This window comes from Muscardinus avellanarius, assembly GCF_963383645.1.
Source record: "Muscardinus avellanarius genome assembly, chromosome: 11".
NCBI classification, from domain to species: domain Eukaryota; kingdom Metazoa; phylum Chordata; class Mammalia; order Rodentia; family Gliridae; genus Muscardinus; species Muscardinus avellanarius.
Window position 1 is genome coordinate 46,489,405 of NC_137797.1, and position 14,514 is coordinate 46,503,918.

The 14,514-nt window shown below is 34.1% G+C and overlaps 1 protein-coding gene across 7 annotated transcripts in view; it reads left to right on the forward strand.

Moving 5' to 3' along the window:
• Positions 1-9,688, forward strand: part of KCNC2 (potassium voltage-gated channel subfamily C member 2) — a gene marked incomplete at both ends in the record, with an annotated part of 203,097 nt that extends 193,409 nt beyond the window's left edge. Inside the window, 3 exons of one of the 7 annotated variants that reach the window (XM_080706327.1) lie at positions 555-1,482; positions 3,535-3,699; positions 9,627-9,688. In XM_080706327.1, the coding sequence (XP_080562453.1) occupies positions 555-1,482; positions 3,535-3,699; positions 9,627-9,688 (1,155 nt within the window). Of the gene's footprint in view, positions 1-554; positions 1,483-1,876; positions 1,981-3,534; positions 3,700-8,779; positions 8,917-9,626 lie in introns of those variants that run through there. The other 6 variants (XM_080706324.1, XM_080706325.1, XM_080706326.1 and 3 more) reach the window with 6 other exon arrangements.
• Between the last annotated feature and the right edge of the window lie 4,826 nt (positions 9,689-14,514).

Here is a 14,514-nt window from a genome sequence, read left to right on the forward strand (position 1 = left end):
AGGGTTGATGTAATTTAATTGATGCCATATATTACAAAGATTTTACTCATGCTCATATATCATGATATTCAGAACATTTTATTCATAAGCAGAGAACTATAGTTAAATTTGGGTGGCTTCCAAGTTTCCACCAGTGTATAATGCACCTTATATTTATAGGTATTAAACTTGATCTAACAAACATGAAAAATTTTATGGTCACAAACAGTAACTGGAGCCATTGTCTCAATGTCTTTCTTTTTTCAGCCAGATGCTTTTTTCAGAGTAATTTTTATACAGTTTACATTTTCTTACACAAAAGTTTCAAGAAATTATTCTCCAACACAAAACTAAATTTTGTCTCTGCATAAGCTGAAAACAGAACTTGCAATGTATTATATGTATACCCTAATCAATTCTACATACACATCTCTTTTGTTACCCCAGGGGCATCCCAAGTGAACTCACCAAATAAGCTGTTATTCTTTTTTTATTTACAGGTATCAATGCTCTTAGATATGGATCAAAATATATTCTGATTCAGATCACTGTTTTTTATTTCCTTTCTTTTACAGTTTATTGCTTTTGCTTCTTTATTCTTCATCTTGGTTTCAATCACAACCTTTTGCCTGGAGACACATGAAGCTTTCAATATTGTTAAAAACAAGACAGAACCAGTCATCAATGGCACAAGCGTTGTTCTACAGTATGAAATCGAAACGGATCCTGCCTTGACATACGTAGAAGGAGTGTGTGTGGTGTGGTTTACTTTTGAATTTTTAGTCCGTATTATTTTTTCACCCAATAAACTTGAATTCGTCAAAAATCTCTTGAATATCATCGACTTTGTGGCAATCCTACCCTTCTATTTAGAGGTGGGACTCAGTGGGCTGTCATCCAAAGCTGCAAAAGATGTCCTTGGCTTCCTCAGGGTGGTAAGGTTTGTGAGGATCCTCAGAATCTTCAAGCTCACCCGCCATTTTGTAGGTCTGAGAGTGCTTGGACACACTCTTCGAGCTAGTACTAATGAATTTTTGCTGCTGATAATCTTCCTGGCTCTAGGAGTTTTGATATTTGCTACCATGATCTACTATGCTGAGAGAGTAGGAGCTCAACCTAACGACCCTTCAGCTAGTGAGCACACACAGTTCAAAAACATTCCCATTGGTTTCTGGTGGGCTGTGGTGACCATGACTACCCTGGGCTATGGGGACATGTACCCCCAAACGTGGTCAGGGATGCTGGTGGGAGCCTTGTGTGCTCTGGCTGGAGTGCTGACAATAGCCATGCCAGTGCCTGTCATTGTCAACAATTTTGGAATGTACTACTCTTTGGCAATGGCGAAGCAGAAACTCCCAAGGAAAAGGAAGAAGCACATTCCTCCTGCCCCTCAGGCAAGCTCACCTACATTTTGCAAGACTGAATTAAATATGGCCTGCAATAGCACACAGAGTGACACGTGTCTGAGCAAAGACAGCCGACTTCTGGAACATAACAGATCAGGTAAGGCACAATTTCAAATGCATGCCATTAAATACTTTATAGACCAGTACGTCCCTTAGGCAGAGAGAGCCATTCTCATTCCCTGCAAATGTCCATGAGTTTTCAGTCCTACCCCTTCATAAAATGTGTGCTTGTGTCAGGCTTGTAGACAGTTAGACTGTAGACTTTCTAAATGAATCCCCAGTAGCTGCATAGCTGGTCTATAGAGTTTTCTTGCTTTAGTGGGAATGCCCTTTGCTGATGGTGCCAATATTTTCTTTTGCCTGTTTGTTGCCTCCGTGCCAATGTTTCTTTGTTTCTCTGCACGATGTGATGGTATGATATTGGCCATTTTCCATCCTTCATTCTCAAAATGTTGATCTCCATATTGTTTGGCTTGGTGTGTTTGTCGCAGTTTTACCTCTGCCGCGTGGTGCTATGCATCTGAACCTATTTCACAAAAAGCAGTTACTTAAGAAGAATGGATGCTTACATATGAAAGGCCTAAATAGCAAGGAGGTGATGTGGAAACTAATTCTTTCCATAAAAGAGCTCTTTCTTAGTATGATTCTGGAACATAGACTAAATCTCAATAAAACCCTTTTGGTGAGGAAAGATGCCATGTCATCCAATCAATTCACCATTTTTCAGGGCATAGTTGATCTGCTTTGGACAATCAACAACAGAGTTGAATTTCTCTGTGAACTTCTTATGCACTATGCATTGGAATCTATATTCTTTCAGAACTGAATTTTTAATAATTTATTGTTTAAGATCAACTGAATTCTCTAAAGCCAAGCATGGTGGTGCATGCTTGTAATCCCCACGCTTGAGAGGCTGAGACAGGAGGATCGCATGGGTTCGAAGCCAGCCTCAGCTACTTAGTTAGTGAGGCTTTCAGCAACTTAGTGAGACCCTGTTTCCAAAGAAAATATAAACAGGTCTGGAAGTATAGCCTGAAGGTAGAAAAAAAAGATTAACTGAATTCTCTACTCTTCTCCATTTCCATAGGTATTCTAGAGTAGATGAATTCTAAACTGGTGTCTAGGATGCCAAAGGACAGTCAATACTATCATCTCTAGTTTTTTTAATGTGGAAAAGATGATATATTTTGTAGATTAACAATTTAACTAATTTTATCCTACCACAAAAGCTTAAGATATCTGCATTTCCTATAATTTATATATCCTTCACCTTTTGTAGAAAAATGACCTACGGTGACCCCATGTCAATAATTTTTTACATAATTTACAAATACCACCAATGAACAAAACAGGCAAAGAAAAAGCTCAAATGTCATTTTCATAGGTCCTTCCTTAACTTCTAGGAGTTCTTATGAGGTAAGCAGAAAAAAAAATGTGGCAGGAGCTAAATTCAAAATTTTATTCACAGTCTTTATGTTCATCAGTAGATTTACCCATAAATTATCACAGTAGATTGACCCATAAATTGTCACAAGGTATATGAAAACTGTTAAAAAAAACCCTTACAAAAAAAGGAGTGTAGTTGTTATTGACTGTTCTCCTTAGGCAGTTCTCAGAGTATCTATTCAGAACCCTTAAGAAGGGCATGGAAAAAGAGGACACATGATCTCAGGTAAACACTGTAATGACAAGCAAGTATCTAGACTGATAGGATGTGAAAGTCTTTGGCAAGCATACAGAAGTAAACAGAGAGTCATCTCAAGGGCATTTGGAGAAGCTGATCTTGTTCCCCTGAATGCTGAACAGTATTTTGCTATTTCAAAATGGAGTACCTTGACATGAAGTTTGGTGCTTTGGGATTATTATTTTTCTTAAGATTTTTTGGGAGGAATAAAAGCATTTTTCTATTACACAAAATCTCAAAAGGAATTGAAACGTCCAAAATTTTTTTCTCTCCTTTTCAATACTTTTCCATTTTGCTTCATGTAATTTTTTGTGATGAGTGATGGAAATTCTTTTTCTTACTGTGATGTGATTATTGTGTTTTGTATATCGAGTGACTGGACTATGGGCATTCAGTGTAAACTCTTTGTACTGTCTCATTTCCTCATACATCACTGTCTGTCAATGGGCATGGTGCTGTGACCAGTGTTATCAGGTGACGACAGTACAGGAAGTGAGCCGCCATTGTCACCCCCAGAAAGGCTCCCCATCAGACGCTCTAGTACCAGAGACAAAAACAGAAGAGGGGAAACGTGTTTTCTACTGACGACAGGTGATTACACATGCGCTTCTGATGGAGGGATCAGGCAAGGTAGGCATGCATTTAATCAGATACTAAGAGGTGACTTAGCAATTAAGTAAGAACTGGAAATGTATGAAGTAATGTAAACATGCTCATTTGTCATTTTCTGAGAAAGACTGCAGGTGGTATTCTCTTTTTCTATCTCCATCACATCTTTTCTCATTAACATTTTGAAATGCCTATCACTATAATCTATTAGATTGTCTATCTGAATGGCATTTCACCCTTTTTTTTTCTTTCTTATTTTTTTATTTGACATTTGTCTATGGGAAAATTTGTAATGGGATATGTAAGTATTAAATCATTCATCTATTTTAATACAATGTACTCAGCAGTCTTTAAAATGTGTCTTTTTTCTATGACAAAGAAAATGAACAAATTGCCTCTTTGAATGTATTTGATAAGTAATTGATAACTATAAAATAATTCAGGTAATTTTTTCTTTTGAAACTAAAGTACTAAACATATTCTAAATTTCTTATCCAATACATTTACAGTTTTTGCCCATGGTTTATCTGAGTATCTCAAAGGTTTGAAGATCCAGGATTCTAAGCCATATACACATTTCAATCACTCAAAAGGCTACGTATGTGCTTAAAAATATACATATAAAATTTTTTTCAAGACCACGTAAAATAATTTTAAATATATTATTATTTTCAACAAATATTGGACAGTACTTCTACATAGAAGAAAATATTTTTAAATGAGTAAATGTAGACAGGCTGTTGTTATTGTTAAAGAATGTAACAGAATAGGGAAAGATGTGTAATATCTTAGAGTTGATTAAATTTAAATAAAAACTGCTCCAAAATTTTAATTTTAGTGCAATTACATTTCTAAAAAACGTGTTTATCAACCATTGCAGTACCTTCCTGTTTAATCTTTGCCATCTTAATCATAAAATATTTTGTCATTACTTATGTTATCATTTCATTTTTCCTGATAATTTTATATTGTCATTCTATAGTTCCATGTCATTGAGACTCAAAGAGAAAACAAAAAACTTGTTTTATGTTTTTTGATGAGTAATATTTTGAATACTTTTCACTCAAATTACTTTCATTGCCTGCATCTATTTCTTGAACTAAAATATATTTCATCATCTGAATAGGTTTTATTGTTTATAGTTCCATATGTTCTAAAGCAATTACAAATATTTTTTGAAGATAGCTGTATTCTATCATAGTATTTGAGCAAAATATATGTAGAGGATATACATTTGATAAGTATAGTGATAATATTTAATATTTTATTAAACATATTTTCTAAGTATATTGTATCTCTTAAATTGCTATATATACATGTATACTTGTGTGTAACATAATACATATTTATATATTTATTATTATGTTTAGATACATTTTGGGGCATCATCCAATAGAGTATTACATGCAATATTTATATCAAGGTTGCATGTTTAAGGACCTATTTAGAATTTTTTTCTACCATGTTAAACAATATCTTCTTTTGAGCATTTGAACTAAAAAAATTACAGGTGAGAAACTACTTCACAAATTATAAGGTAAATTTATAAAGTTTTGCTGTAAAGTTGCAACATTTTATGAGCAAAGTAATGAATAAAAGATGTTTAATTGGCATGGAAATGTTACACATGCAGTCTTATTTTACAAACACAAACTCATCAACGAGAGTGTCTTTGAAAACATAACCATGAGCTTCCTACGCTTTGTCATTTTCTATCATATCAGCTCTTTTTCATTCTTGTTTAATGCCTTTGTAGCTGTTATTTTTTCCCTCTAGGTCTGATAGCATTTCTGGGTAACTAACTTAAACATTTCAGTGTGTTAACTTATTTTATCCTATCTATCAAGATTCATTTTTCTCCTCTTTCCCTTAATGTAGGTTATAGACTTCTTATATTACTTCAACTCAGACATTACCTTTAGGATCCCTGAATTTGCCCTTCTAGCTAGTCTCTACTAATTTTAGAGTCCTAAAACTTCATATATATATATATATATATATATATATGAAGTTACTGTATATATGAATATATATACAGTATATATATATATATATATATATATATATATATATATATGAAAAGAAGTTACTGGATTCCCATTGTAGTTAAGCACATATTAAACATACTTAGTGAAATCCTTATACTTAAATACCTTATTTAGTTTTCATGTACTTTTATTGTTCATTATAATCTTACATCATAATATAAATTATGCTGACAATATCACACATGCGCACAGCACTTGGATACTTTAAATAGTGAAGTTCTTGCACTTAGAACCTATGTTTTTATTTATACAATAGTTTCTAATAAAATACATTATGTAAACTAAAACATATGCATGTATAGTACCTAGATATGCAGTTTTAAATGGCTCTGAATAAGCACATGTTCTTAAGGAGTAAATAAAATGCTTGTGTATATTCAACTCAAGTAGGTTAAAATTATATATTCTCATGAGTTATATTCTCAGCCATTCCAATTAAATCTTGACTAGGGAAAAATTTGACAAAATTTTCTGGTCAGAAATGAACACTTAGAATAAAGATAAAGGTACAAGAATAACGTATAATTTCACTAATTGATTGCTTGTTACTATATTAGAAAGGAAGTCTTTTGTAAATTGATATTGAAATTATAGACATTAAAAATAAAAGGATATATAAACAAAATGAATGATATTTATGCTTAAAACTATAATTTATAAAAATAACTAGCACTTAGAATGGCAGTCAAGATTTACAAATTACTGGTATGACTAATATAAAAGTGCCAAACCAATCTTTACATTTTTTCAGGTCCAGTAGGGATCTTGGAACTCATTAGGGATAATGTTATAATTTTTCACAGTGATGATTTATAGGCGTTAACAATTCTTTTGGCTCATGCATATTCATCAGTGTCCCCCTTAATCAACATTAATCAATGTCTATAGCCTAGTTTACATTTTTAAGTTGTATAGTGAACTTCTACTGCATACAATAAATTATTTTTCTTTAATTCCCAAAATTATATTTTCATTCACTTTATAAAAGAACAGTAATAACTAACTCTTCAGGCATTTGATGCTCCCTATGTAGGCATAAATTACGTGAAATTTTTAAAAAATTATTTAAAACATTACCTACTGTACTATCTATCAGCAAAGAATGAAGTATATATCATCACCATTGTTTTATAATAAAGAATATTAACAAAAAATTTTTAATAAAAATTATATTCTAGAAATCTAGCTAATGGATGGCATAAGGTTTTAATTACAAAAACCTCAAAGACAGTATTTATTCTGATGAAACAATGTATGTAAAGTGAGGAGAGGATGTACATTGTTCCTCTTTCCTCTTTAGTCTAGCTTTACACTCTCAAAGAACTATTCCTGCAATTCATATCCATATCTGTCTTGGCCTCTCATAAGTCAAGTGATTGTGTAAACTACTTCTCTTTTAGAAAAAGGAGAAAGGATAGCAATAACTTCTTCCACTGAAGTTACATAAAAAGATAAAAGTTTTAAAAAGGAGTTCTGGGTGTGGTGGTACAAACCTGTAATCCCAAGATTTAGGAGGCTGAGACAAGAAGATTGCAGGCTTGAGGCCAGCCTAAGGAACATAGCAAGTTAATGATATTTTGTTTCAAAACAAAAAATAAAAATGGCCAGGGATGAGCTGGATGTGGTGGCGCAGGTTTGTAATCCCAGTACTTGGAAGGCTGAAACAGGAGGATTGCAGTTTCGAGGACAGCTTCAGCTACTTAGTGAGGCCTTTGCAACTTAGTGAGACTGTTTCAAAATAAAGAATAAAAAATAGGGCTGGGGATGTAGTTCCAAGGTAAAATGCCCCTGTGTTTAATCCCCAGTATTGCAAAAAAAAAAAAAAATGGCTGGGGTATGGCTTGTTGGTAGAACACTCTTGAATTCAGTCCCTAGTACCATCCCACCACACACACACACACACACACACACACACACACACACACACACACATGAGAACAAAGAAAGGACTCTTTTTTTCCTCACACGGTGGACTCACTAGAACCTGGAGAGTGCTGTATAGTCTGAGGGAGACAAGTAGTTCACTAGAATTGTATGAACTTAACCAACTATGGTTGCCCAAGAGGAGGCTCATTCTCCCACTCCGTACCATTTCTTCAATAGAGCTGTGAGAACATTTATTGCCAACACTGTGTTAGGACTGTATTATTTTTTTAGTCAGTAGTTGTCCTGATTTTAAGACACTTCACTTCCAATTTTATACTATCATCCACCCCTACTTAATTATATTATATAATAAAAATGCTACAATATGTGAATCCCTCCAATAGGTTGTTTCTTAAGTAAGTAAGGAAAACCTTTCTTTTACTCCATGGTAACCATGAATGATTAGGATGCAAGATAATGTAAAGAAATTGTGAATGAAAATGAAATGTTCTCAATTTTTCGTTGTTAGGGGAAGGAAAGAAAGTCATCTGAAAACATCATAGAGTTAAATTCAAATTTATTTTGCTGAAATTATTACTAAATTTATATTTCATTCATTTTTTTACTTTTCATCAAGGGAATATAAATGGGCATTCCATTCTATATTACCTGGATAATGATATTAAATGTCATTATGTAAGAATCATCCATTTAACCCCATAAAGCTGAAAGAGTTAGTATAATGGGAAAAGTTACAAACTTAGTGTTAAGCAAACATTAATAGTTTTTTAAGAAACATAAAGTAAAACCAGATAAATAATTTATTTTTAATTTTTAGAAACATTCTGAAATTAAAATTCTATTAAGTTTATATATTACTTAAATTGCTTTTCCTAATTCTAGTAGTCAAAGTACCAAAATTACATCAATGGTAACTATAACCTGGGAAGAAATATATTTTAAAATACTGAAATTGTCATTTGTGATAACTGGTTTTATATTTTGGGATCAACAGCTACAATGAGTTTTTTTTTTTAGACTTACAGATTGTCAAAATTGAAATTTTTTGTAAATAAATTCTTCTTTGAGTTCAAAAATAGCATGTTTGATTACCCTGCATGGTATTGTTTGTCTGTGTCTATTTTCTGGTTGAATTCAACTGATGTCTGTGCATTTTTCCATAAAAGGATATGAAAAATCCCGAAGCTTAAACAACATAGCGGGCTTGGCAGGCAATGCTCTGAGGCTCTCTCCAGTAACATCACCCTACAACTCTCCTTGTCCTCTGAGGCGCTCTCGATCTCCCATCCCATCTATCTTGTAAACCTAACTGTATCAGCCAGCTAAATTGTATTCATTCAAGTACTCTTTACCCCTTATGGAAACAACTAAATGTAGAATTGTTCCAGGTTCCATTAACACAGTATAAATCCTGCATGACACTACTATTTGAAGTCAGAAATGCCACTGGAGTAGCTAACAAATCGTATCTTTGCTTTAAAGATTATCTAAAGTAGTGCTACTACTTCTCTGTATTAATTGCCCTGATATCCTTTCGCAATAAAATGACAGATAGTGTCAGATATTGGCCAGTACACTAATAGTAAACATATCTTCAGGGAGATATATTTAAAAAATTGTGCTTCCAAGTGCCAACCACTACATCGGAACTTCTTGTGACTAAACCATTCTGAAGATGTCTGGGATCTTATCTTGATGGCACACAATAATGACTTTGGTCAGCACATTTGCATGGACCATCTTGTCTCTATCACTGAGAGCAATGTCACAGAGTTTTGGGGAGACTGTGGGTGGCTCAGGGTATGTGTACTTTTATGGAATCATCTTTCTGATATTAAAGCACTGGTCAACTGTTTTGCATGTGGGGCCAGGTGGGTGAGTTTCTTCCTGACCTTTTTTTTTTCTCATTTGATAGAAATATTCGTTCCAAAATAGTTTAATTTCTTGACTGATTTAATTTTCTTCAAAAATGTTGTATTGGAGTTCTGAATGTCTTTGATTGTTTGTACACAGATAACTGCAAAGAGATTGTCATTACTGGTTACACACAAGCCGAGGCCAGATCACTTACTTAATGGCTTGAGGAAAGCACAAAACATGAGAGAAAGGTAACTGCCAGCCAGGCTTGCATTGTTTAGTCAGGAATTGCTGCTTGGTACTAGAATCATTTTTTTATAAATCCCAAGATTTGTCATCATTTCAGAGGCAGAGTGCCAAATATTATCCAATGCTCTCAAGCCTTTTTTACTCCCTTTCTTTTTACTTAATTTTTTTGCAAATATTAAAGGTCACTGGTATTCACAGGAGGCTTTTTTGACTAGCCTTAAAATTCTGAATAAAAAAACTAATTCGATTTTCATGCATTGTTTAATCAGGTGCTTTGTCCTGTATGTTATTTCTGTCTGTCTGTCTTATCTCTCTGTCCTAACTGTATATGCCATTTGTCTATATGAAGTGTAGAAATGCCTTGATAAGTTGTTCATAATTTTAGTACTGGACCTTCCCTCCAATCCTGTTCCCTGTCTTTGCTATTTGGAACAGCCTCTCTGCTTTGTGTAGAAATAAATGATGCCCTGCAAACTACCTTAGCTAATTGGCACTGTGGACCTTTTTGATAAACAAGATTTAAGCAGCAGTGTCACCATAGCACTCAGATGCCTATTGCAATGTCGGTTTGTACTACCTAGCAACCAGCAATCATGACTACACTCCAACAAAATCCCCAGGGAGTCATATTCAGTCTGAGCAGAAGAAAGTCTGTTTACACATCCCTACCAAATTCAACAGCAATAGTGTATGTTGGGTATTGGGCATGTGAGGGAAGACAAATTCCATAACCTATATTGAGGAAGAAATAATACTTTTAAGGCATTCTAGGATCCTTGGGATTGTTGACTGATTCCTAATTCTCGTGTTTATTTTTTTGTTAGGTAGACAATTGTCATTTTTATTATTGGCCAAGAAATATATTTTACTCTAAATCCCTGTAGTCCTAGAGCATGACCTGCATGCCAGAGATCTTGTACAGCAATGTGTTTACCCAGACGAACATATCTGATATTTAAAGATACTGTGATCATTTTGATAACACCACATAGACAGTGTTATAATGACACACAAATTTATGGTAAAGGAATTAATATGTTGTCTGGTGCTGCTGTTATTGACTGCAGTGTGGTACAGATTTTATCATGGAATTTTGACTGCTGAGAAAGGGACAGTGGAATTTAGCCCTACCAAGGATTGTACTGGCAACAGATTTCTGCTACTGAATGTGCCCGGATGTGACCATGTTGTACTTGGAAGAGGCCCCTGAATCTTCACATGGCAATGAATGCTTATGGAAGGACTATGGCTGGAACTTATTTGGTGCTCCCCATATGAATGCTCTGCTTCTAGACTGACCAGTGTCCATGAAACAACTGTAAATACCAACACGTGTGCATGGATCAGCAGCTTTGGCCATCTCACATCAAGGGAAGCCAAATCCATGCTCAACATCTCTGATGCTTCAAGTATGGCCCATGCTTCTTTGAATTACTTACTCTTCATGGGCCCACTGTAGGTTGTGCTGTGAATTATACAAAGCAGTGATACTAATGTAGTTTAGGGCTGTTTTAATTTCACTTATTTTTAACTTTATGGGTTGTATTCCTAAACATTGACTGTATCATTCTCTGATAAGATGCTTATGTTATCAGCTTGTCAGTAATGTAAAATTTTTAGTGTCTACTTATCAAAATTGACCTACTGTTAGTCGCATATTTGTTTAGTTCTGGAAAACTGTTAGAGCTTAAATGAAACTCACTGACGGTATTCATAATTTAAGTCTTTTGTCATTATTACCTCAATTATATATATATATATATATATATATATTACAAAATATAAAATTCTGGTAATTAGAGTATTTTTTTATTAAATGGTCAAGGAATAATATCAGTATATAATAGAATATTAATCAAATTATATCATAAGATGTATATTTTGCATAAGAGAGATATTCTTCGATCAATTACTTTTTTGTGAGTTTTGTGGCAAATGAAGCTTGTACTAGTCTTGAAAACTGTTGTAGTTGAAACTGTATAAAACTTTTTCATTTTGCTTAATTGATATTTGCAGAATCTATTAATTCCCCTGGGATTCTGAATATAACGTATCACAGAATTATGAACCAACCCCTGTATCGTGGACCTTTTGTGAACATTTCAAGATGCATGCACAACCTTGATGATAACTGATGGACATGTAACTAACTGAAATGAAGAATAAAAGGCAAATGAGCTGGGGATGAACTTGAATCCTATCTGATTAAATTATTCACATTCTTTTCTTGTCTCCTTTCTTTGTGTTGTGGTTTTCAACAGGCTTTACTGGTTTTATGCTTTGTGTTTCTAAACCAGACAGTTACACATAATAAAGACTTTAGGATGAAAGGATTTTAAAGCAGACACAGCTCTCACTTTCATTTAAGGCTTAGATATGAAGCCAGTGTTTTCCTCTTCCTTTTTCTCCTTTCATTGGCTCGCCTATATTCTTCTTATAATTTTGAGATCTTAAAATTATTACTAAAGTATCCAATATTTCTAAGGCGCTTTATGATTCATTCTGAATTTTCACTTGTTTTCAATTTCATCAAAATTCTGGGGGCAAATATTTTTGGTTTTATTATATTTGTAGTAAAGTTAAGTATCAGAGAGGCAGAACTGTTCATTTACATTTTGCCACAGATTATTGTCCCAACTATTGTGCCTTATGTTATATTTGCTGAGCCTTTTGTAAATTTACCAGCATAAAGATGGTTTCTGTCTAAACTTTAGATTATGAACATCTTCTTGGGCTAAATATCACACATAGCTCATATTCTATTATAGTGAATTTTTGCCCTGTGAAATTCTATTTATGTATATTTTTTGCCCCGTGAAGTCCTATGGCACCATGCAGGGGTCAAAGGGATAAAATGAAAGACAGAAAACAATATCAAATTTGACACTTTTTCATACTGCTTCAGCAAATTTTTTCTATGTCTAAAATTTTCAGTGTTGATTATTAAGAAATATTAAGAAATTGAATTTGGAAAAGAGTATGTGTCAAAATATAATTACTTATGAATTTTTTTTTCAGGACTGGGGATTGAACTCAGGGGCATTCTACCTCAACCCCAGGCCTATTTTTTATTTTTTTATTTTGAAATAGGGTCTCACTAAGTTACAGAGTTCCTCACTAAGTATCTGAGGCTGGCCATGAACTTTCAAATCTCCTGTCTCAGCCTTCCAAGTACTGGGATTACAAGTGTGCACCCCTGTGCCCAGCTACTTAAGAATTATTTTTAATGATTATGTCAAGATGTAGGATTTACCGTAAGAAGGAAAAATATGTAGGAAGGGGAAAGAATGCATTTTTAAAGATGATAATTGACTTTCCATTTTTACTTAAAAATCATGATTGAATAGTTATGAAGGGAAAGTAAAGACATTTGTTTTGTCTCTGAAATAAATCACAAGACAGACTAATAGATTAATAATAGTGAATTTATCGTAGAAGGACAATGAATAAGTTAGCAGACTCCTTTACAAAGCAAGGACTCCAGAGGATTTACTACCTGCTTAAAAACATTTAGAGCTAAATGAATATATTAAAGTATTAAAGTTGCTAGGAGCTTAGATGATTTAAAATTTTTCCATACTGAAAAAGATTGTCTCTTTCTTTACAACTTCAACTATCAAAATTTTGTTGTCTAAATGCTTAAGCATTATTAAATGGTACTTTTATACTAATATAGATTCAGTATCCTTAATATTGATTTAAATGTTATTATTCCCTATATTTTCTTAAATTAACTTCGTTTGGAATATATGCTATTTTCATTATTGTCTAAAGCTAAATAATTTAACTGAGTTACTACTTCATTATTTCTGTTATTATTTATCACACTTTCATGTCAAATTGACTGATGGTTAAATATACAATAGAAACATTAAGATCTTGAATGGCCAGCTCCATTGAGAATCCCAAGTAACCTAACATTCGTTAAAAAAAATACAATATTTTCTAAAGTAGTTTTAACATTAAAGCCAAATTGAGCAGACAGTACAGAGTCCCACTGTATGCCTGGCACCTCACATGCACATCCTCCCCCAGTATGAGTGTCCCACATCACAGAAGTACACCTGAATCGGTGATGAGTCTGTGAACTGACACATGTGTAGTGATATGTTTTGGACTGGACCTGGAATGTCCCTAGAAGTTTCTATATTGAAGGTCTGGTCCCCAGTGCTACAGTGTCCATACATAGGGTTTTGAGGAAGAGAACAGATTATGAAGGCTCTGACCTTAGTAGTAGATTAATTCATTAACACCTGAATGGAGTACTGAGAGGTGGTGGAAACTATAGGCAGGTGGAGGCTGGTTGAAGGGAATAGGTCATGGGGTGTGTCCCTGGGGAATATATCTTGTCCCCCATTCCCTTTCTCTTTCTCTCCCTTTCTCTTTCTGCTTTCCAGCTCCATGAGAATCTCTTCCACCATGCCTTCTGCCATGACGTTCTGCCAGGCCTCAGGCTTAGCACAATGGAGCCAAACAACCCTGGGTCAAAACCACTAAAACCATGGTCGCAAATAAATCTTTCCCCCTCTGATTTGTTTATATCATTTATTTTGGTCACAGTGACAAAAACTTTACAAAAACATGGTATACTTGTACTATTATAGTATCATGTAGACTATTTTATTTATTTATTTTGGTGGTACTGGGGATGGAACTCTTCTACCTCCAGGCTACTCTCCCAGACCTATTTTATATTTTATTTGGAAACAGGGTCTCTTAAGCCAGCGAGACTGGCTTTGAACCTGGCACAATCCTCCTGTCTCCACCTCCTAAGCACGGGGATTACAAGCATGAG